Raw genomic sequence first — 23,714 nt, 5'->3', positions numbered from 1 at the left:
ACTTGTATATAGACAGTTTTCTTGGCTTCACATTAAGCACCAGATATTGGGAAATGGCGGGGTATGAAAACTGGTTAGGTTTTTTTTGGCTGGTGAGGAGGAGAGTTGGAAACTAACAGAGGTTGGGACTCTTTTCTGGATTTAGTGTTTATTACTCACCTGTGCTGATCTCTGGAGAAATGTCCTCCTCTTTACATGCCTCATCACCCATCACATATTGGTCTCTTGCTTCCTCTTTAAAATTAATCATATTTTCATCCTGTGCAACACAAAGCAATACTATAAGAAGATGACTATGGAATATTTGTTGTCTGGGTCAGCTTTATGTCCATTGCTGGACTACAACTTCCATCTGACCCCTTTAAATAGTTGCCTGCTTTACAGCTCTTCAGTTTTTACTCTGAGCCAAACCTCACCAATCTATGTTCTCTCATTTGGCTTTAGTGCTTGCTTGCCTAGCTGAAACCTTGTTGCCTTGGTAGAGTCTTCTGATCTCCACAGGTATATTATATCTCTAGCAAGGTTTTGGGCCACCTGGCCATGCCAGACCCTAAATGGCCCCTTGTAGCCTACATATTGATGTAAAGTAGCATATGATACACTACATATGATAAACCTCGTCAGCTGGAAAATCTTGGCATTAGAAACTTCAGAGAAATCCCATTCCTAGTGTTCTTGGGATGATGGCCACTGTTCCTAAACAAAACATTCTTCTGAGCATTAAAATGGTTGTAAACCTCAAACATTAAATATGAACAAAGCATATCCCTCTATAGTGTGTACTTGTCTCACTCCAGAGCACTAAGTGTAATTTCTGTGAGCTGCCTTGCTCCTCTGCTATCTGCATGAGACACTTCTGACAAGTTTTTCTGACACCAAGAGATAAAAAGGTGACAGGGGAGGGACCTACACCACACAGCCTGTGACTGACAGCTTCAGCTCTGTTCCTGTGTGCTGTGTGAAGGGGGTGTGTCTCTTCCCTCCAATCAGCTGTCTGCAGAGTGCGACTTCAGCTCTCAGTCCCCTTTTTCAGACAGCTCAGCCAAGCTGTATAAATTCTGGACTTTGAATGGATGTAGAGAAATGAAGGCAGCAGATAAACATATACAACTTATGTAGGGGGATTTTTTTCATCTCTGTGTATCACCTGTGGCCAGTCACTTTACTGTGTATATATAGGAGGGTTTACAACTCTACACTATGTAAATGTGAACTGCCGGGATTGCCAACTGTCACATTTGCTTGTGTCATCAACCAAACTGTCAAACCATCAAATAACTGGTGTCATAACTGATCACATGTGCAGCACCATGGCGGTTTCATATCAAACAGAAGAAGCTTCCTTGACTGTAAAGGATAGGAGGGTATAATTCCACTTTAAGGCTGTCAGCAGATCGGCCTCTACAAACTCAGCATTGCCTAAAACCGGAGATCAACTGAGCATGTGCAGAGCAGAGTAAGACCGTGTAATACTGGATTGTAACCACTTAAGGACCGGTAGGATTTGCCCCCTTAATGACCAGGCCACTTTTTGCGATATGGCACTGCATCGCTTTAACTGACAATTGCACGGCCGCGTAACGTTATACACAAACAGAATTGACGTCCTTTTTTTTCCCCACAAATAAAGCTTTCTTTTCTGCGCTTTAAACATAAAAATTTGTTTTGGAAAAAAAAAAAACGATTTTTTACTTTTTGCTATAATAAATATCCCCAAAAAATTTTTTTCATCAGTTTGGGCCAAAATATATTCTTCTACATATTTTTGGTAAAAAAAAAAAAAAAAAAAAAAAAAAAAATCGCAATAAGTGTATATTAATTGGTTTGCGCAAAAGTTATAGCGTCTACACATTTTTCTTTTCTTTACTAGTAATGGCGGTAATCAACGATTTTTAGCGACACAGCAACATTTCGGCAGACGGATTGGACACTTTTTTTTGGGTTTGCTGACATTTGTACAGAGATCAGAGCTAAAAATATCCACTGATTACTGTATAAATGACACTGACAGGGAAGGGGAAACTAATGGGCAATCAAGGTTAAGTGTGTCCTAGGTGAGGGAGCGTACTGACTGGAGGAGGAGAGAGATCGCTGTTCCTGATCGCTAGGAACACCAGATCCCTCTCTACTTCCCTGTCAGAACAGGTATCTGTCTGTTTACATTGACAGATCACCGTTCTGGCTCTCTGAGGAGCGATCGCGGGCGAACATCGCACACACCCCCTAGAGCTCCTAAAGCGGCCGACATACACCTATGGTGATTCACGCAGCCGTGCCAAACTTCTGCAGTATAATGATGGCGGCTGGTCGGCAATTGGTTAAACAGTATAGACACTTATTTTTAATGTTTTACACAGCTATGCCTGCAAAAGGGGCCAGCCTGAATCATCTAGCAGGCCTTCATTTTCTAACTAAAGTTCCACTTTAATAATTTGTCAATAAACATTTGGTCATATACTTAAAGTGGAGGTCCAGCCCCCCACAAAAAAATTGAAAGTCAGCAGCTACAAATAGCTGATGACTTTTAATATTGGGACACTTACCTGTCCAGGTATCCCGTGATGTCGGCCCCCCAGCCAATCTTCGGATCAGCTGCCGCCAATCCTGGTAAGGGAGCCTGAAAGAAACCGGTTCTCTACTGCGCAAACGCGCTGCTCTAATTGGTCTGGCGGTGGAGGAAGGGAGCCGAATTTCTTAGAGACCGGGCCTTGGCTCCCGGAAGTCGGATAACGATACTTGTCCAAAACAGGTACCCGTTGCCCCCTCCCCATTGAAAGGTGCCAAATGTGGCACCGGGGGGGGGGGGGGGGGGGTGGATAAGCAGAAGTTCCACTTTGGAGTGGAACTCCACGTGGGGATCCAGAATATATCTGCTGTAACAAGATGATTGCCAGCGACCCATGCACTTGATGACATGGGAAGGGGCCCCCTGCTTGGAAGCCGCAGATGCTGCCCCAATCCTAAAGGAATGACCCGAGAACTGTCTCGGGTTAAACCCCATCCTACCCATCAAAATCCTGACATGGGAAATTAACTGACTGCAGGAGAGGCCCTGTGAAGGAAAGGGATCCAACACCTCCACCGGACACCAGGAAGTGTTGGTTCTGTAGCCTTGCCCCACATGGCAGTTCTTGTTGTTGAGGAGTTGTAATGAAAAATTATCTGGCATCCTGGTGAGATTACCCTTGCGGAGAACTGGTGTGTGGAGCCCGGCTCGGGAGACCTCCCCAGGTCTGAGGAACCCAAAGAAACAGAGGTATACTGCTGCCTTCAGGACCAAACTGGGACCCAACCCAAAGGGTGAGAGGGAAAGTAAATCAGCTAGCCCCCAGAACATCTGCTCGGAAATAGGCAAGCGAGTGACAGCTGGCCTCCCCTGAGTCTTCTGGATAACCTTAAGCATAGCCCTGATGGGATGAGGCGCAAAAAATGACGGTGACTCAGGATGGAGCAGGGAGAAGAAATGTTGGACACCAGAAAGATATAATTTGATAGTGTTATAGGATAATGACAACCCGTCATGACAATAAGCCATGAAAGTCAACATGTACTTCACACCACCTATCACAGGGGAAAAGGGACATGAAGCCACAGAAACACCTCCACGCCGTCCTGTATGCCTTGAGCGTGTTCCTGGACAATGAAGCATTGATTAGGCAGGCCGCCTGTGCCCCGAGAGTGTTTAATCCAACCTCCGCTGGGCAAATAGCGGAACTAGCAAGTCCCTCTGATCTGCCTCTGGATGCTGTAAAAAGAAACGCTAAAAATCAGCTCTGGATAACGCATTAGGAGCCCCGTTATAGACCCCACTAATAAACTCCCCCTGGAAGTGGAAATTAAACTTGAGGCCTAACCATGTCAATCTGTGAATGAATGCCATGATCAAGAGAGACCCTGACCTCCCCTTGTTGATCATTTCAGTGGTGGCAATGTTGTCCGTGAAAAAAATGACAGTCTGCCCTGACCACGAGGGTACCCAGGTGCAAGCTGCGGCCACAATCGGAAAAATCTCAAACAGAGCGCACGTCCGGGAAAAACCTGGAATATCCGACACCTCTGAATGCCAAGGGCCCGCGAGCGACTGGTCCCCAAAAATGGCTGAGAAACCTACCGATGTGGCAGCATCTGAGAAGACCCTTAGATCTTAGAGAAACTGTAACTCTCTCTTTGAGCACAGGGGGATCTGACCAATTTGTGAATGATCCCGCGGATCCTAACTAGCTTGTCCTGCGGCAAACTGGCCATCATGCGGACAGTGTCCAAGGTGATCCCTAAAAAAGTGATCACTGTGGAAGGCCAAGGGGAGGTTCAGATCCCTGAACAACTCAGAGAGAGTGGCGAGAGCTTTGGGTGGCTGCTCCGGGTTCTCCAGTGGCAAGAAGTCATCTAAATAATGAATAACCTTGCCACACCCCAACTGTGAAGATAGAACCCAATTGAGCGCTGAGGCAAATGTGTTAAACAGCCAGGGGCTGCTCTTGGAGCTGAACGTCAGCTTCCCAGAGAGATGGTTTGATGGGGAGGAGTTTGAAGGCATCCGAGATGTCAACCTTAGACAACCATGCACTCCCGCCTAACTGTAAGATATGCTGAGTGTATTGCAGGAAGAATTCCTTGGATGGTATGAGTGAATTTAAACTAGGAATTGGTGATGAATGAGGAGCCGACAGATTGTAAATCAACCGGTATTTATTTGAAAATGTACTTTTGACAACACCGATGGGGCTTACCCTCCACATACTAAAAGGCGGGGACAGAAAAGGCCCAACAACAAACCCTTTTGGCAGCTCATCCTGTAACAACTTGTCCACCAAGCCGGCATTGGAGGCAGCAGAGACCAAATTGGCACATTCATGGGATTGCAAAGGAAGGGTGATCAGGCCCGTGTGGAATCCCTCCAAAAACCCATCCACCAAGAACCGCTTAAGAGCCAGGGACGGGTGGTGACTTAACCATAACTCCAACCTGGGGACATTGACCTGGCTCAGTCAGGATGCACCGGACGGTTTGATTGGACAGGCGGTTTCGGGATGGGCCCTAAAACAATTGGCACATACATGAAGCAGCCTACACTGGTTAAAATTACAGGTGGTGTAGAACCCGGAAGTGAAGCGGACAAGAATGTAGGGGAGGAGGTGGGGATTATGAAGCCCCACACTCCTCCTACAAATGGAGGCTAGCCAATGGCCAGCCTTCTAACATGTTCTGGGATAATAAGTAATTTTCTAGCTAATCGTTTTTTATATTTTTACATATATGTGAGAAGTGTCAGAATTGGCCTAGGGGCTGAAGTGGTTAAGTTGTTCTTGCTACAATTTACACATGTGGGCTACCCAACAGAGAAATGCAAGGTCCATAAAATAAAATGTGAATCCATAAAGTCATACAATGTGCATTGGTCAGGAGTCTGTCATTGCATCTGTTCCCCCAAATTTAAATTAAGAGTCTTGTACCTGATCCTCCTGAGGGATCTCCTGATGTTCCTGTGTGGAGTCCTGGGAATACAGAGGATGGGGACATCTCTCTGGGGGATTTCTGTTACTGGATCCATCTGTAGGAAGCACACACACTGACTGAATACATTGTTTCTATGCCTTTATATTACGAGGATATGTGTATCTAGGTGGATCCTCAATACTCTTCTTTCCTTTATAAGAAATAAAAGTCTCCTCTTACCCGGTGATGTGAGGGCCGGCCGCTTCTCCATCATGATGTCCTTGTAGAGATCCTTATGTCCTTCTATATACTCCCACTCCTCCATGGAGAAAGGCACAGTGCTGTCTTCACATCTTATAGGGACCTTATACACACAATGATACAGTCACCATCCAGACACATCCCTTGTCTGTTACTGGATAATGTCCCAGAATTCCTGGCACCACTCACCTCTTTTTTCAGGAGGTCAATGATATCGTTGGTAGCTTTTTGAACCTTCTCAATGTTTCTCCACTCATGTATCAGGGAGTGAGATGGAGGCTCCACAAAAGGGCTTTTGCTCTTCATCAAGCGGGAAGCAACAACCCCATTGGATAACTTGAAAGCTATATAATTCTAAATTTAAAGAGATGAAAAATATGATAAGTCTCATGATAAATTAAAGGAGATCTAGAGCAACATAATTGCAATAACAATACAAACAAAAGTTATATTTGACAATCCAATATAAGCATGCTTTAAAGAGGAAGTAAACCCTGATGAGTTTACTTCCTCTTTCATTCCCTGCAAAGGCAAAGCATAATGGACTACTATGCATCGCATAGTAGCCCATTATGTGTCACTTACCTGACACAGGAGCCAGCGAAGTCGCCGCTGTCCCCTGTAGTCCGCCGCATCCATCTTGCTGGTGGCGTCTTGCAGCTCCGCCGCTGTCATTCGGCAGAGCCGCGATGACGTCACTCCCGCGCATGCGCACGGGAGCCGACACGCGCGGCAGATCCATTGTTGGAAATGCCGCGCTCAGTGCGCCTGCGCGCCGCTGTCTACGGCGCATGCACCGTAGACAGCGGTGCCTGTCTTCAGGCAAATATCTCCTAAACCGTATAGGTTTAGGAGATATTTCTTGGACCTACAGGTAAGCCTTAATCTAGGCTTACCTCTAGGTCAAAGTGGTTTGTAAGGGTTTACAACCACTTTAAATATTTCCTTTCATGTTGTGTGTTCTGCCTGTCTGCTGGCTATCGCTTTCCACAACTTCCTAGATTCCCAGCATGCTTTGCAGCTTCTCCTCTGTGGTTTACTTTCAATTTCTAAGGACTCCATATCTCATATCTGATTCAACTGCCTGAACCTCCTCATCTCATCAACTCTGTAGTTCAAAAAGCAGGCTCTGTGAAATGTGTGACAAAATGTGTGAGACAGCAGTACTTACTCACAAGGCATAGTGACTACGTGTCACAGTATTCCAGGAAGTATACGTTTGGTATTTTTCACAAAGTAAGGTCACAAACTTCAAGATCATTCAGATTAATGGAAATAGGCTAGAAATAATTCAAATACACTGTGGAAATGAATATGATTTGAGATTTTAACCATAGATATGTTTTAATAGAGTTGGGAGTGATGTCACATGACCTCCCAGAATCCTCCTCACCTCTCCGCTCAGGTCTGTGTTTTAATAATAGAGATCAGAGTGATGTCATGTGACCTCCCAGAATCTTCCTCACCTCTCCGGTCAGGTCTGTGTTTTAATAATAGAGATCAGAGTGATGTCATGTGACCTCTCAGAATTCTCTTCACCTCTCCGGTCAGGTCTGTGCTATGAGCAAGCACTGATTTCAGTGTGAAACGTGTCAGTTTTTGTTCTGTATCACGTTTGCTGTGGATCGTGTTATGTGATCTTTATTTTACAATAAAAGGCACAAGAAAAGATCCTTTTCGGAGTGCGGCTGTCCAGAGTTTTTCCATTTCCTCTCAGGTCTGTGTTTTATTAATAGAGATAAGAGTGATGTCATGTGACCTCCCAGAATCCCCCTCACCTCTCCAGTCAGCAGGTAGATGATCTCCAGGGTGAGATTTAACATCCTTTCAGTCATGTGACTCCGCTCCTCCCCCATCCTCAGGCAGGTGATCTGGTATAACTGTTTTTACCTTCAGTTTAGGCTGTGATGTAGAAATAACAGGGAGAAAAATGATATAACGGATCAATAAGGTATATCACTACACTATCCAAATCAGAAAAGTTGAATCATCTATTTGCTGTCATATCCCAGCAGTAACATTTCTGCACTTGTGATCTCAAGTCCTCCCCCTGCTACAGCCATTTAGCCAAGAATTAGCTTTTCTGGAATTTCTAAGTATCTTATACTCCTCGCCCTCCATCTCCTCTGGGGATCTGACCCATCATGGGACACCTGATGGTGATAATGATAAATTTTAAGACAACAGATGTAGGTCCTAAAAGTGTATCAAACAGGGACTACTGGAAGATTAGGGGAGAGTGCAATGGCTTCCTATGTAATACTACAGTTTTGAATATCTAGTTAATGGTCCTACAAAAATTACTAATGGGATTAAAAGATCTACTTTGGCCACACAAGGCCAAATATCTACAGACAGCGTGGGGGGGAGCTTGCTGCCCTTCAACAACTTTTATCAGCATGGTGACCTTCTGTTATCTTCAATGCTTCAATGGACACAAATGCTGGACCTTTGATCCTTCATCTGACTTCACTGAAGACTGTTCCTGACTCAAGATTGAGAGAGATTATCCAACACATTATATGTATCTCTACCCAGAAGTTTCATAAGCCCGTAAAGAGTTCATAAGTGTCCTAAAATCTGGAGCACTGCTTGTATTGACTTGCCTAAAGTTAACCTGTCATAAAATAAAGTTTGATGCTCTAAAACTAAACTCTAAAGTGCAACAAAAAGTGAACGTGAAAACACACACAAAAGAGGTGCAATGGGTATGTCACTTGGTCCTTCCCCCAAAATCGGATGAGCTCTGAAAGGTTTCTCCTTAGAACCCAAATGGCCGAGCCCACCAGGAAGATGTCACCTGCAATTGGCCAATCACCTGCGGTGGGGGCATTTCCTGCATGTATACAAAAGATGGAGAATGCCATATCCACAGATGATTTAATCGTTTTAATCCTGTTGGGCTTGGCCACTTAGGTTCTGAAGAAAATCTGAACGCACCCAAGCTCATCTCTACTCCTGAGGAGAAAGGGCCTCTTCCCTGACCCCCCTGGGGCACACAGCTCCTGACAAGGGCAGAAGCCCAGTTCACCTAGCCAAAGCAATGCGGACCCCTCTCCTCACAGTCAGCTGAAGCCAACCATAGAGTACTGGGCATGGAATCTCTGGAGAAGGGATTCCCAAGGCAGGAGAGTAATGAACCCCCTAGGCTTCAGGGTAGGCCCAAAAACCCACACCCTTAGTCCTGTGGAGTGAAAAATACAAACATAAAATGGTGAAAGTTCATATACTGTAAAAGAAAAATAACTAGAAGCCAACTAGGTGTCTTATGGCCCAAGACATCAGACTTAGCCCCAAGGACTAATCATTGGGGCATAGTGCAGAAAAACCAAGTGGTGTCATCTTCCGGCTATGTGTCAAGTCGCACAGTGGAGTCCCAAACCCACACTTTGATTCTGGTCCATCCCACTCTCTGGGATGAGACCCCCACAACAGCTCCAGGTCATGGAGTGACAATTGGTAGGTGGTAGGACAGGCTCCTAATGAGATGAGCTTGGGCATGTTCAGTTGCTCTTCCAAACCCACTAGTCCGAGATCATCAGGAAGCTGTCACCTGTATCATTCAGTTGTGTGCCCGAGTGGCCCCTTGTATACGAGTGGCTTTGGGGTAGGCAATGCCTTGCCACAGATGATTGGTCCTTTACTGATGACAGCTGTCTGGCGGGCTTGGTGGCGTGCGTTCAGAATAGCATCAGAACATGCCTGAACTCTTCTTTACTCAGGAGACGCTTGACCCTGTCAGGTACCAGGAGAAGATAAACCCAATCAAATCTGGAGACACTGGGCTTCATGGAATTTCCTGCACTTACGGTAAGGGCTGGGAGTGCCCCCACCTTATGTGGTGGACGATCAATTCAATTTTCTCACCCTTGGGAGGAATCCTCAGAATCCCCATCATGCCAGGTAGTCTATTCCGCAACCAGCAACCCCCATATTTCCTCTCCTAGACCCTGAAAAGAACAGATTCTACACTTTATCGTAGCGAAAACACCAAGAAGCAATACATATTTTTTAAAATTAAACTTCACAGTTCAGGGCGCACGCTCAACACTAACACCAGGTGCAAAAAACTAAAAGCTACAAATAAAAGTGCACAGGGTGTACACATGGTCCTCCTCCGAAGTGGAAGGCCCCGATCCCCTGAAGCGCAAAAGTCCTGATGGGGACTGGGGTACTTATTGCCCACCCAGCTGAAATTAGGAGGCTCCCTTTCTTCTTGCCAAAGCAAGTCCTAACCAAGTACTTGGTGGGGTTCCCCTGAATAGAGAACTTGACCATAAAGCCTCAATTCCCCCCGCAAGTCTTTCAGCGCAAGTCAAAGGACCTAAATCCTACAATAATATGGCAGTTTCAGTGTCATGCCAATCCAATGGCTTCCGCACTGACCTGGAAAACACTTTCCAATAGAGATCCCTTTAATTTAGAGAGACTAAAAGGGAAAGAATAGAATAAAATACACTATATAGCAGTTTTATATTTGCTCTTGTTGCCTAGCAACTGGTCATTCCTTCTTTTTTCACCTATAAGGACTAAAAATAGGCTGCAATGGTTGTCATGGGCAGCCATAGTGAGTACAGTTGATCTTGTTTCCACAACCCCCTTTGCTTAATCTTCATGATCTCCATTAATATTCATCAGCTCATTCTCACTCCCACACTTACCTGGTTTCAGAACCCTTTTTTTTATAATATCCCTTTAAGACACCCTCATCGGAAGTTCTATTGCTCTCACCTACTTCCGCGCTAAGTCAGCTACTGTATTGAAAGGGATTTGGCTGCAGAGTGGAGCTCCACCGATGACAGGAAGCACGTGGCCTCCACTCCACTTCTTTTTTTTTTTTTTAAACTGAACTTTATTGTAAATCTCTGCAGCTGGAGCTCCACTACAGGAAGTGGAGGTCACATGATTTCTGTATAGAGTGGAGCTCCAGTGACTGCAGTCTGCAGCTACTAATTAAGCCTGGGATTTGCAGAAATACAAGATATTTTTGGTAGGTTTTGTACTTTCTGTTAAACTTCTCTCCTTGTAAAAGCTATTTTTTTTGTTATTTACCAATTTATATTTTTGGTGATGATGGAAGTTCATGTTTATGTTGGAAGTAGAATACAATCCATGTCTATAATCACAATCTCACTGTCCTTGTTTGCTCCACCTTCATACCAACTAACAGGGCCAAGATTGAGACACACATAGATCTCCAAGCATAAAAAAATCTTTTATGGTTCCATGGTGTCAGCATTAAACCTCATCTTCGTGAAAATAATATCTCTTCTGGTGCAAATATTATCCGGCCAGCCGCACTGTACTGAGGACAGGTGGCGCTGTAGGCACAGCGATGTGCTGGTATGTCGCTACCTATTCCCAGGTTTAGGGCACACACATGTTTGGCCCCACCCCCACCCTGCTGCGATTATACACAGCGTCCCGGTGTTCTGCCTAATAGAGTCCGGCCATCAATATGTGTCCGCTCCGTACTGCGCATGCGCAGTACGGAGCAGACGAAGCTTCGGAAAATCTCCGAAGCTGAACGGCGCCTGCGCCGTGAGTGGAGGTGGTAGCCCCACCATCCAAGCGGACATAGGGTTGTGAATTTTAGAGAGCCCCTCGCGGGCGAGCTTCGCTCGCCACGCTTCGGGCTCGGCCTCGCTGCGCTCGGCTCTTTTTTATTCTAACTCTATGTCCACTTGGATAGTGGGGATAGAACCTGGACTCACGGCGCAGGCGCCGTTCATCCTCGGCAATTTTCGGAATCTGTGTTCCTGTGTACTGCGCATGCGCAGTACACAGGAGACAGCATCTGATGGAGGACCCTATTTGACAAGACACCGGCCAATGATTCACACCCGGGACCAGCTGATCGGCCAATCATAGCCCAGAGCTCTGTGTTAGAGGGAGTGATCTGTCAGAGATCATTAATATAAAGCAGTACACTGTGCACACATTACACCTAGTTAAGGAACATATTTAGCCCCTTAATCGCCCTAGATATTAAACGCCTCCCCAGCCAGTGTCATATTTTTAGCACTGATCACTGTATTAGTGTCACTGGTGATGTCAGTTCCCCCAGCGGCAGTTAGTGCCAGGTCGCACTATAAGTTGTTTATCGCCACCATTTGTAATATAAAAAAAAAAATTCCAGTATATATCCCATAGTTTGTAGGCACTAAAACTTTCAATCAAAAATCAATATACACTTATTGGAATTTTTTTATTTTTTGTATCACAAACATGTAGTAGAATATACTTAGGACAATATTTATGAATCCATTTTTTTTGGTATGTTTTTTTAGCAGAAAGTTTTTTTGTTTTTTTTCCCCCCAAGAGATAGTTAGGTAGATTTTAAGGTTTAAGTCTACAAATGTGCACACTGAGAAAGTTGTGTGACTTGCTTAGATTTTATTTGCAGTTTATTAATATGTTATTTTTATTACAGACAAAATATTATGCCTGAGCAGGCTTCTGTGCTGGCCAGTGGGATATTATCACTGCCACCTTTGTAAAAGAACAATTATACGCAGGGTGGATATGGAAAGACATTTATTGTTGTGGGAAGTTTCTCCAGTGCCGATCCCATCATCCACTGCACCCTCTCCAGTCCCAATCCCACCATCCACTGCACCCTCTCCAGTGCCGATCCCACCATCCACTGCAACCTCTCCTGTGCCGATCCCATCATCCACTGCACCCTCTCCAGTGCCGATCCCACCAGCCACTGCACCCTCTCCAGTGCCGATCCCATCATCCACTGCCGATCCCATCATCCACTGCACCCTCTCCAGTGCTGTGCCCATCATCCACTGCACCCTCTCCAGTGCCGATCCCACCATCCACTGCACCCTCTCCAGTGCCGATCCCACCATCCACTGTAACTTCTCCTGTGCCGATCCCATCATCCACTGCACCCTCTCCAGTGCCGATCCCATCATCCACTGCACCCTCTCCAGTGCCGATCCCATCATCCACTGCACCCTCTCCAGTGCCGATCCCATCATCCACTGCACCCTCTCCAGTGCCGTGCCCATCATCCACTGCACCCTCTCCAGTGCCGTGCCCATCATCCACTGCACCCTCTCCAGTGCCGATCCCATCATCCACTGCACCCTCCTCTCCAGTGCCGATTCCATTATCCACTGCACCCTCCTCTCCAGTGCCAATCCCATCATCCACTGCATCCTCTCCAGTGCCGATCCCATCATCCACTGCACCCTCTCCAGTGTTGATCCCATCATCCACTGCATCCTCTCCAGTGCCGCGCCCATCATCCACTGCACCTTCTCCAGTGCCGCACTCATCATCCACTGCACCCTCTCCTGTGCCGATCCCATCATCCACTGCGCCTCTCCAGTGCTTATACCACCACCTGCTGCATCCTGTTCAGTGTCAAGTCCACTGTTCTCCACATATTTGCTAGAACACACATATGCACTATCATCTGTACCGGCCACAGTCGAAGTATATGGGAAATTTGTGAAATGCCCTCAGTGTAGCCTTCGTCTTCTCAGGAAAAACTTGAAAGTACACATGTTGAGAAAGCATGCAGATATGGCACAACATATTACCCAGGCCTGTCATTTACAGAGTGTAAATGTTGATAAGACAAATGGTATAAGATGAACTTACACAGGACACCCTCCACACCCAACCCCCGTCCCCCCCCCAGTCCCGCAGACTTGGAGCACCCACACTGACACATCTGGTTGACGCCTCTCCGAAGTGTACCTCGTCAGGAGGTATGTTTAGGATCATTCTATTTGGTCACCTGTTTTGGCGCCGGCCAATCAGAACTCACTTAGCCCGTCCTGTCACCGCAGTCGAAGAGAAGAGAAAGCCACGGGGCCAGACCAGTATAGTGGTGATACGAGCTGTCAGAATGGGTGATCGCTGGACTCCAGGTTAGTAGGACCGGGTGGGATGGGAAGGGGGTCCAGTGTAAGTTCAACTTACACATTTTCTGTAAAAGGTGAACTTGCACTTTAAAATCTACCTAATTATCTCCTGTAATAATAAAAAAAAAAAAATCTTTCTGCTAAAAAACAACCCAAAAAATAATTAAAAAATTTGATTCATACATTTTTTCCTAAATGTATTCTGCTACATGTTTTCGATATAAAAAGTTATAGTGTCTACAAACTGTGGGATATGTACTGGAATTTTTATTTGTTTTATACTACAAGTGGCGGAGATAAACGACTCATAGTGGGACTGTGATAGTGCGATCTGACACCAATTGCCGCTGGGGGGAACTGACATCACCAGTGACACTAATACAGTGATCAGTGCTAAAAATATGACACTGGCTGAGAAGGAGTTAATATCTAGGGCAATGAAGGGGTTAAATATGTTCCTTAACTAGGTGTAATGTGTGCACAGTGTGCTGCTTTATACTAATGATCTCTGACAGATCACTCCCTCTGTACAGAGCTCGGTGTTGATTTTTCAACACAGAGCTCTGCGCTGTGATTGGCAGATCAGCTGGTCCCGGGTGTGAATCATTGGCCGGGACGCTGTGTAGAATTGCAGCAGGAGTTGGGTGGGGGGTGGGGCCTAGGAGTAGGAAGCAACGTACCAGCACATTGCTTTGCCTACAGCGCCCCCTGTCCTCAGTACAATGCGGCCGGGTGGTCGTTAAGTGGATAATATTTGCACCAGAACATACTGTAAATGATTATCAAGATGATGTTTAATGCTGACATACCATTGAACCGTAAAACATTTTTTGCTTGGAGATCGATGCGTGTCTCAAACTTGGCCCTGTTAGTTGGCATGAAGGTGGGCAAAAAAGGACAGTGAGATTGTGATTAGAGACATGGATTGCATTCTTCTTCCAACATAAACATGAACTTCCATCATCACCAAAAATATAAATTGGTAAATGTTAAACAATCACTTTTACAAACAAATCCAGTTTACAAAAAGTTAACTTAAAGAGGAAGTAAACCCTGATGGGTTCACTTCCTCTTTGTCTCCCTGCAAAGGTAAAGCATAATGGGCTACTATGCATCGCATAGTAGCCCATTATGTGTCACTTACCCGACACAGGAGCCAGCGATGTCACCACTGTCCTCTGTAGTCCGGAGCATCCATTTTCTTCCTGGTATCGCTGCTCCGGCCACTCACAGCGCCGGAGCAGCGATGACGTCACTCCTGTGCATGCGCACGGGAGCCGCCACTAACGGCATATCACCATTAGCAGCGGCATGCGGCTAACGGCGATAGTGCGCCTGTGTGTCACTGTCTTTTAGTAAATATCTCCTAAACCGTGTAGGTTTAGGAGATATTTCTTGGATCTACAGGTAAGCCTTATTCTAGGCTTACCTGTAGGTCAAAGTGGTTTGTAAGGGTTTACAACCACTTTAAGGACAGCACTTTAACAGAAAGTACAAAACCCCCCCAAAAATATCTTGTATTTCTGCAAATCTCAGGCTCCACTTCCTGTAGTATTGTCTATTTGTTGTTTGTTACATTAAAAACTTTTAAATGAAGAGTTGTGGAGGTCATGTTTCCTGTGACAGTGGAGCTCCAGCTGCAGAGATTCACAATAAAGTTCAGTAAAAAAAAAAAAAAAAAAAAAAAGAGAAGAAGAGGAGTGGAGGTCACGCTCTTCCAGTCGTTGGTGGAGATCCACTCTGCAGCTAGCTAGACCCCCTTGATTGTAGTCCCTTTCCTGTGTTCCGTTAGATATGGCAACCTGTCAGAAATGGTAACAGGAGTGACGCTCTGTCGCCGACATCTTGCTACACCCCACACTCCTCCATAGTAATGATAAAACAAGATGGGGCCAAGTGGACATCTTGTTACACCCTCCAGAGAACAGTGGAAGTAGAGCGCCAAACTGCACCGCCTGCTGGCTGACGGCCGCATTACACAGCATCGAATGCCTGTGGATTGGCTTCTGTCAGAACCGGGTAACTGGTGGCGAGGAAGAAGACAGCAGCTGGAGAAGACGGCAGTGGGAGAAGATGGCTCTGAGCTATTTTTTTTAATGAAGGATTTGTCCACAACCGGCTCGTTTGTTTTTTTACATTACACTGCTTTTTGGGTCAAATGGGTAGGGATACGATGTACCCGACACCCATTAACATGGGGGGGGGGCAGGATCTGGGGGCTCCCTTGTTAAAGGGGGCTTCCAGATTCCGATAAGCTCCCAGCCTGCAGACCCCGACAACCACCGGCCAGGGTTGTCAGGAAGAGGCCCTTGTCCCCATCAACATTGGGGCAAGGTGCTTGGGGGGGCACCCATCCCCCCCCATGTTGAGGGCATACTGCCTGATATGGTTCAGGAGGGGGGGCACTCGCTCGACCCCTCCGTTTCCTGAGCTGCCGGGCGGCATGCTGCCGAAGGGCCTGGTATGGACCTGGGGGGGGACCCCACGCGTTTTTTTTCCACAACATTTTTTTTTTTTTTACATTTAGCTGTCAGCGGGAACACTGTTGACCGCTGATGACTCATCGGTTGTTAAGGTCGCGGTGGCCGCCCCCCAGCTATATACAGTTCTTTAAAACAGAAAACAAAACAAAAATCATCAAAAAAAAAAAATCACATCACAAACAACACTTGCGTTTCGGTGCGATTCCATTGACGTCTATTACACGCAAAATTTTGAAAAAAGTGGCCAACCCTTTTAAAAAATGCACTGGCCACAGAACGCTTAGATGTGAACGTGTACCATAGAAAACCATGTTAACTGGACTGTAGTGCATTTCTGCAAACTGCAAAACTCACTAAAAAACAAATAGGTGTGAATCTGGTCTTTACTGGAATGTCATTACAAACTGACCATGTCCTTAATAGCTTGCATGGGCAGTTGGCCATTTTCTTACATTCAAGTCCTGTATATAACACAGCTAAAACTTGAAATAATTTGTTTCGGCTTCATAGCTGCTATTATGCATGCATCTGTGCCACGCCATATAAGATGGAGGTACTCGTGGTGAAAAAGGCATCTTTAGTTAGGCTGCTTTCACACTGCAACGGGAACGGCGTCGGCGGTAAAGTGCCGCTATTTTTAGCGGCACTTTACCGTCGTTTTAGCGGCGGTGTGCGGGCGCTAGCGGGGTGGTTTTAACCCCCGCTAGCGGCCGAAAAGGGGTTAAACCCGCCCGCAAAGACAGCGGCGCTTTGCGGGCGGTATTGCCGCGGTGTCCCATTGATTTCAATGGGTAGGAGCGGTTTAGGAGCGGTGAATACACCGCTCCTTCACCGCTGCAAAGATGCGGCTAGCAGGACTTTTTTCACCGTCCTGCCAGCGCATCGCTCCAGTGTGAAAGCCCTCCGGCTTTCACACTGGAGTTAAAGGGGCCGGTTTTTTTCAGGCGTTAAACAGGCGCTATTTTTAGCGCTGTAACGCCTGAATACCGCCCCAGTGTGAAAGCAGCCTTAAAGAGGAGCTGCACCTTAAACAAAAAAATATTAAAAGTCAGCAGCTACAAATACTGCAGCTGCTGACTTTTAATAAATGGACACTTACCTATCCCAGGGTCCAGCGATGTCGGCAGCAGATGTCAAGCAATCGCTCGTCTCTCGGCTGCCCCCCGCTGCCATCCTCTGCCAGGGAATTGGGAAGTGAAGTGTTGCGGCTTCCCTGCCCGGTTCCCTACTGCACTTGCGCGAGTCGTGCAGCGCAATGAGACTGGTCCCCGCTGTGTCCTGGGAACTGTGTGTTTCCCAGAACACAACGGAGGGGGGCAACTGCGGCTAGCTATTCCCGGAAGTGGGTGCAGATACCTGGATTATACAGGTATCTGCACCCCCTTAAAAGGTGCCAATTGTGGCACCAGAGGGGGGGGAAGGGTTCCCGATGAGCGAAACTTCCACTTTAGGGTGGAGCTCCGCTTTAAGTATTCTTGTTATATTTTCTAATATTAATACATTTTTTTTCTGTACCTGGGATTAAAGGGTAAGTTTATCTTTACAGAAAAATCTGTAAGGTGAACTTACACAGGGCCCTCTCCTGTAGCACGACTGTAGTATTTAGTGTACAACTGTATCCAAGGTTATCCAGTTTTAGTCCCAGGTAGGTCCACAACTCAGTTTTCAAATGGTAATGCTGGGTGGACCATGTCAGCAGATGTTACATGCTCATCAGGGCTTTGCTAGTCTTGGTGAAGTAGAGTACTGTCCTTGTTCTGTCTTCCACAGTATAACCAACATAAAGCAAATCAAGTGATAGACAGAAGCCGATTGGAAGACTTTTTACCCCGACGCAAACATTTCAATGTTCACTTCAAGAATGGTGGCAACACTATCAACAGGATTAAAATAAATATAAAATTGAAAGGGAATTTCTCCTCATTGGAATTCATTTCCATCGAATTGGTTTGGCATAAATAATAAAAATAAACACTCAGGACTTACTACTTTATAAAGCTTTGATGTGCATTCAATTTCCTCACATAATCTAAGATGGTTTTATGCTTGGGGTATTTTTATTTTTTTGGCTTCATCTACTTTTAAAGCCTCGTACACACGATCGGATGGTGATGACAGACTGTTTGCCTAACATCCGACCGTTAGTACGCTCCATCAGACAATTGTTGTCCAACGTTCCACCAACAAATGTTGTGTGGCAGGCAAGTCACTTTCAGATTTTCCTATCGTCTGTACACAAGTCCATCAGACAAAAGTCCAAAAGTACAAACATTCATGCTCGGAATCAATGCTCACCAAACACGACATTAGCAGAAGGTGCCCAAAGGGTGGCGCTCAAGAGCTGATTCCATGTAGTACGTCACTACGTTTGTGTTTGTTGGCCGAAAATTGTGTACCATTTGTATGCAAGACAGGCACAAAAGTCTGATGCTCTGTTCGATCTGATCACGTTTACGAGGCTTTAGAGGCAGTACTTCGAAATTCGATGAGGAGCGTGGTGGATGTGGCCACACTGTACTCACAGTGGGATGGGTTTAAAGGGATATTGTTAAATAGAACCAAAGTCTATTCACTGTATACACAGCACACACAAGCTACAGTCCTTGTAATCATAAAATATGCTTTAGTTACTGTGCCACAAGTGAGAGTCTAACAGACACACATAAACCTCAGCACCATATAAAGTGCATGTGTAGCCAAAACTTTTTCTTTCTTCTGTATAGATCAGTGTACAAAAGTGTTGTAGTCAGGAGAATGCAGAGCTTCTTTTTTCTCAAAGAATAGGTGCAGGAATGCAGGAACTCCTCCCTTATGAGTCACCCACCTCTGAGCACTGTCGCTTGGCTCCACCCCCTACCCACCTCCCAGTACCGCCCCTTACAGAACCAAGTATAATTGTGTGATACTAAGTAATTTGTATGGAATTTGCTAGATACCACCCCAGCAACAATAGCCCCCCTTCCCCAGCAACAACATACCCCACCACAGCAACAGAACCCCTCACACAATAGGCCTCCCCCCAACAAAATACCAGCCAAGCAACAATTGACCCCCAGCAGCAGCAATAGATCTACCAGCAGCCAGCAACAATACATCCTCCAGCAGCCAACAATAGTTCTATCACTCACCAGTAGATCCCTCCCAGCAACATAAGACCCCCCCCAGCCAACAACAATAGACCCCCCACAAAACAAATCCCAATCAGCGACAACAGATCCCTCCGTAGACAGCAACCATAGAACCTGCAGCACACCCTGCCATAAAATACATTCAGTGTTGGAGGTGTCGGAGCTGGGATCCCCCTGTTGCTGCTGAAAAAAAAGCCCTGAAAGTATGTATCATACAAAAGCAAGGGGTATATAGCATAGCACACAGTGTACAGGGTATGACGATCACGATCATCTAATTTTCATGATATGCTACATAATTTTGGCTGCTGGACGTTGCACGCTCTGACTTCTGCACTCCCAGCTTAAAAAGTGCAAAAGGTCAGGAGGACTTAATACAGAACCCCCTGCACCCCTCTTGCCTTTACGGCTTACTGTTGCACCCTAATTTTCCCACTGCACCACCAGCACCTTTGAACGCCTCTTTTACCACCATTTCCCTGCATAGTTCTTTCACCACTGCACTCAACACACACCTCCACAACCACTGTTCCCACTGTCCAAAACATCATTGCACCACTGTTCCTCTTCACATAGCTCTGCCATCACTGTACCCCCTTGCATACCTCTGCACCCCACCAGGGCACACCTCTGCGATTAATACATTCCCCCTGCACGCATCTGCCACCACATCACCCTCTCTCACTACACCCCCCATGCACTTCTACAAATGGACTCAAGCACACCACTGTGGGCCCTCAAATGACTTCTCACCTACCAGCCCACACATGCACGTGAGTGCACACGTACACCTCCTCATGCACACCTCTGCCACCAGGGCACCCCAACATACCTTTGCCACCAATGTCCCCAAACACACCTCTACCACCACTGTACCCCTCCAAAGACACATCTACCACCACAGTACAACCCCCCAAAGAACACCTCTACCACCAATGTACTCTAGGACACCTCTGCCACTACAGTACCCTCCAACGTAACTCTGCTACAACTGTACCCATGAACACCTCTGTAGCACTGCACACCTCTTCCACAACTGTATCCCTGTACACCTCTGCCCCCATTATAACCCCAAAGCCCACCTCTGCCCCCACTTTACTTCTCAGCCTCCAATGGTCCTCGTAAAAACCTTCGTACCCTCAAACGCACCTCTGCCACAACTATAACACTGCACACCCCCCTTCCTCCCTGAACACCAATGTACTCCTAACACACCTCTGCCACCACTGTACTCCTCAGCGTCCAGTGTTCCTCCTAAACACCTCCATACCCTCTGTAAAGAAGAGAAGGAGAGATAAGCCCTGCTCTCACCATCAACTAGGTGGCACCATGTTAGCTGTAGCAGGCTCCAGTCACACTCCACCATCCTTAGCTTACAATATTGGGTTAACTTCCTTGTATGAGCAGATGCCAAAGCTCTGACCACTGAACTTTGCGTAGAGCACCAGAACACGCCAGAGCGGGGAGGTGTGAAGTAAGTAATACAGCCTGCAACTTAACCCCTGGAGACATAACAAGCATTTAACTATTGCATTGGGGTGAGGTGGAAAGGCGGGAAGTGCAAGGGAGGATGTTTTTACAATTTCTGGAGCTGGGCTTTAAAGAGTAACTCCACTTTTGTGGGAAATGCGACCAGTGGCGGCTGGTGAAAAATTCTGAAAGATACTTAAAAAAAAAACAAAAAAAAAACATCAATTGCAGCCTCACTGTGCCTATCAAACGCAGCCACTGTGCCCAGCATATGCAGCTACTGTGCCCATCAAATACAGTCACTGTGCCCAGCATATGCAGCCACTGTGCCCAGCATATGCAGCCACTGTGCCCAGCATATGCAGCCACTGTGCCCAAATACAGTCACTGTGCCCAGCATATGCAGCCACTGTGCCCAGCATATGCAGCCACTGTGCCCAGCATATGCAGCCACTGTGCCCAGCATATGCAGCCACTTGTGCCCATCATATGCAGCCACTTGTGCCCACCGACCCCCCCCCCACTTGTGGCTCTGGCAGCACCCCCAACCCCCCCTCCACTCACCCCCCTGCTCCAGCGTGGATGTCCACCGCTTCTCTTCCTTTGGCCAATCAGGAAACAGGTCTGACGCCCTGCCTCCTGATTGACGGGGAGGAAAGGAAGGTTAGTGTGAAAATGTATTATTTATAGTCACACAATTGGATGGGATCAGGGAGCACTCTCTGCGCCCCGAGCCCACCCCATTTTGAAGCCTATTAGAGCCTCTGGCTCTAATCAGGTGCTTCAAAATGTACCACCCCCGCCATAGGAATCCATTTGTCCGGCATCCTGAAAGGGACCGGCGCATGGATGGGGGGGCGGCGCCCGTGTGTCCACAATGCATGGGCCGCCACTGATTGCGACACAAGTCATACTGTAATTTAATGTTAATAAAAAAAAAATACCTTTCCTTTCAATCTGCAGTTCTGTAATTTTCTATAAAATGTGCAGCAATATGGAAACCTGGAGGCATTCTGTACACAGATGGTGCGCAGAACACCCCCCAAAAATGTAATTTACTGCTTGTGTAAATGGATTTACCCAGAAGTCTGCACTATATAAAGTATCTCACAAAAGTGAGTACACCCCTCACATTTTTTAAAATATTTTATTCTATCTTTTCATGTGACAACACTGAAGAAATGACACTTTGCTACAATGTAAAGTAGTGAGTGTACAGCTTGTATAACAGTGTAAATTTGCTGTCCCCTCAAAATAACTCAACACACAGCCATTAATGTCTAAACCGCTGGCAACAAATGTGAGTACACCCCTAAGTGAAAATGTCCAAATTGGGTCCAAAGTGTCAATATTTTGTGTGGCCAACATTATTTTCCAGCACTGCCTTACCCTCTTGGGCATGGAGTTCACCAGAGCTTCACAGGTTGCTACTGGGGTCCTCATATAATATAATTATATATATATATATATATATATATATATATATATATATATATACACATATACATACATAGATACATACATACATACACACAGTATATCCCTGCCACGAAAGTTGCATTTTTCCTGATATACTCCCAAATTGACATAACATCTAAAGGGATGCAGATTCCGCCACTTTCCTCAGAGCCCTGATTGATCAGCCAACGAATTGATAATTATGAAATCACTCCTATTAGATTGACTTTCCACATGGACACCAAAAAACAACAATTTCTTCAGAATAACAGAAGGTAGGAATCTGCAACAAAGTTTGTTACTTAATTCACCCAGTGAGGAATGTTTTTTTTTCTCAACAAAAGTGGAGTTACTCTTTAGGTACAAAGCGCACAAGATTCTTGCCTGTACTAAACTGATGAAGGGGGCACCAGGCGAGAACAAAGCACAACCAATATGGTGTTCTAGCTGCCCCCCCCCCCCCCATATGACCAAACATGGCACCTCTTGTCTCATCATAGGGGCGGCCTGCTTTTTGACAGTTGTCAGGCCCAAGCAGCCAATCTCCAGACATCTTAGGAGGAACATGATGTCACATGTCCCCATACCCGGGAGTACTGGGCGTTTTTGAGAGCCCCAAGAGATAAACAGGATGGCAGGAAAGCATTGTGAAGGGAGTATCAAAAGGGAAGGGTGTGGGCAGATTCTTTTTGTTTTCTCAGAGTTTAGATATGTGCAGGTCCTTTAGATGCTTAGTTTATACTTAAAGTGGTTGGACATGAAATATGAGCAAAGCATATACTTCTTTAGCTGTGATCTCCAAACTGTGGCCCGCAGTCCGGATCCAGTCCTTTGCTTGCCTTCATCCTGCCCTTGGGACACCATTCCTCCCACTGACACCAATACCGAGGAACTCTTCCTCCCACTGACACCAATACCGAGGAACTCTTCCTCCCACTGACATTATAAGGATTAACAAGTCTCCATTTTGTTATACTGTCATCCATTTTAAAACTTTGTATGACCAAGCTAGAATTCTAATTACTTTTGACATAAATGCTTGCTATTTGGAAAACATGCTGTTTTCCTTGAATGCCCTTGGCCGCGAGAGTTTGTACAGAGAAAGCCAAGATATGCAACTATCTTATATTGTCTCTGACCTAGAACGTCTGGACCACAGACTATTAGCACAATATTGTTGAATATTGTTGAATATCGTAGTCTTATTCTTATCTCGTGAAGGTTAATGACGTGCTTTGCCGTGAAGACAATTTCTGCTTATTTTGCTTGTTCTGTCAATAAACCTGTTACTAGGAAAAGCTTGGTGTATAGCTACGAGCGCATCCCTGATTGGCTACTCCACAGGGCGCCACCCCAACTGTTTCAGCATATAACCTGTTGTATTCAAAACATTAAATCGTAATCATTATTCGCATACATCTCGTGTATGAGTTTTGGTTATCTCACCGGTGAATGGGACTCCCAAGTACATCCAGACCACGGCCTAGGAAAGATAGGAAGAGGGAAATCGAGCACCTAACAGAGCAAGGACCTACCTTTACAGCTGGTACCAGAAGTGGGGTCATCGATTCGGCAGGTGAGTGACTACTGAT

At 46.0% G+C, this 23,714-nt stretch overlaps 1 protein-coding gene across 1 annotated transcript in view; it reads right to left on the bottom strand.

Annotated features, from left to right (window-relative positions):
* LOC143957185 (uncharacterized) overlaps positions 1 to 10,544 on the bottom strand; it is a 109,688-nt gene extending 99,144 nt beyond the window's left edge. Inside the window, 6 exon segments of the mRNA XM_077467334.1 lie at positions 160 to 259; positions 5,454 to 5,551; positions 5,677 to 5,800; positions 5,887 to 6,051; positions 7,476 to 7,599; positions 10,359 to 10,544. Of these exon segments, the coding sequence (XP_077323460.1) occupies positions 160 to 259; positions 5,454 to 5,551; positions 5,677 to 5,800; positions 5,887 to 6,051; positions 7,476 to 7,553 (565 nt within the window). The 5' untranslated portion in view covers positions 7,554 to 7,599; positions 10,359 to 10,544.
* Between the last annotated feature and the right edge of the window lie 13,170 nt (positions 10,545 to 23,714).

The sequence above is a fragment of the Lithobates pipiens genome, unplaced genomic scaffold, assembly GCF_037356315.1.
Source record: "Lithobates pipiens isolate NorthernLeopardFrog02 unplaced genomic scaffold, aLitPip1_a1.2 Scaffold_51, whole genome shotgun sequence".
NCBI classification, from domain to species: domain Eukaryota; kingdom Metazoa; phylum Chordata; class Amphibia; order Anura; family Ranidae; genus Lithobates; species Lithobates pipiens.
Note: the sequence above shows the minus strand (reverse complement) of the source record. Positions and strands in the feature narration are given on the sequence as shown.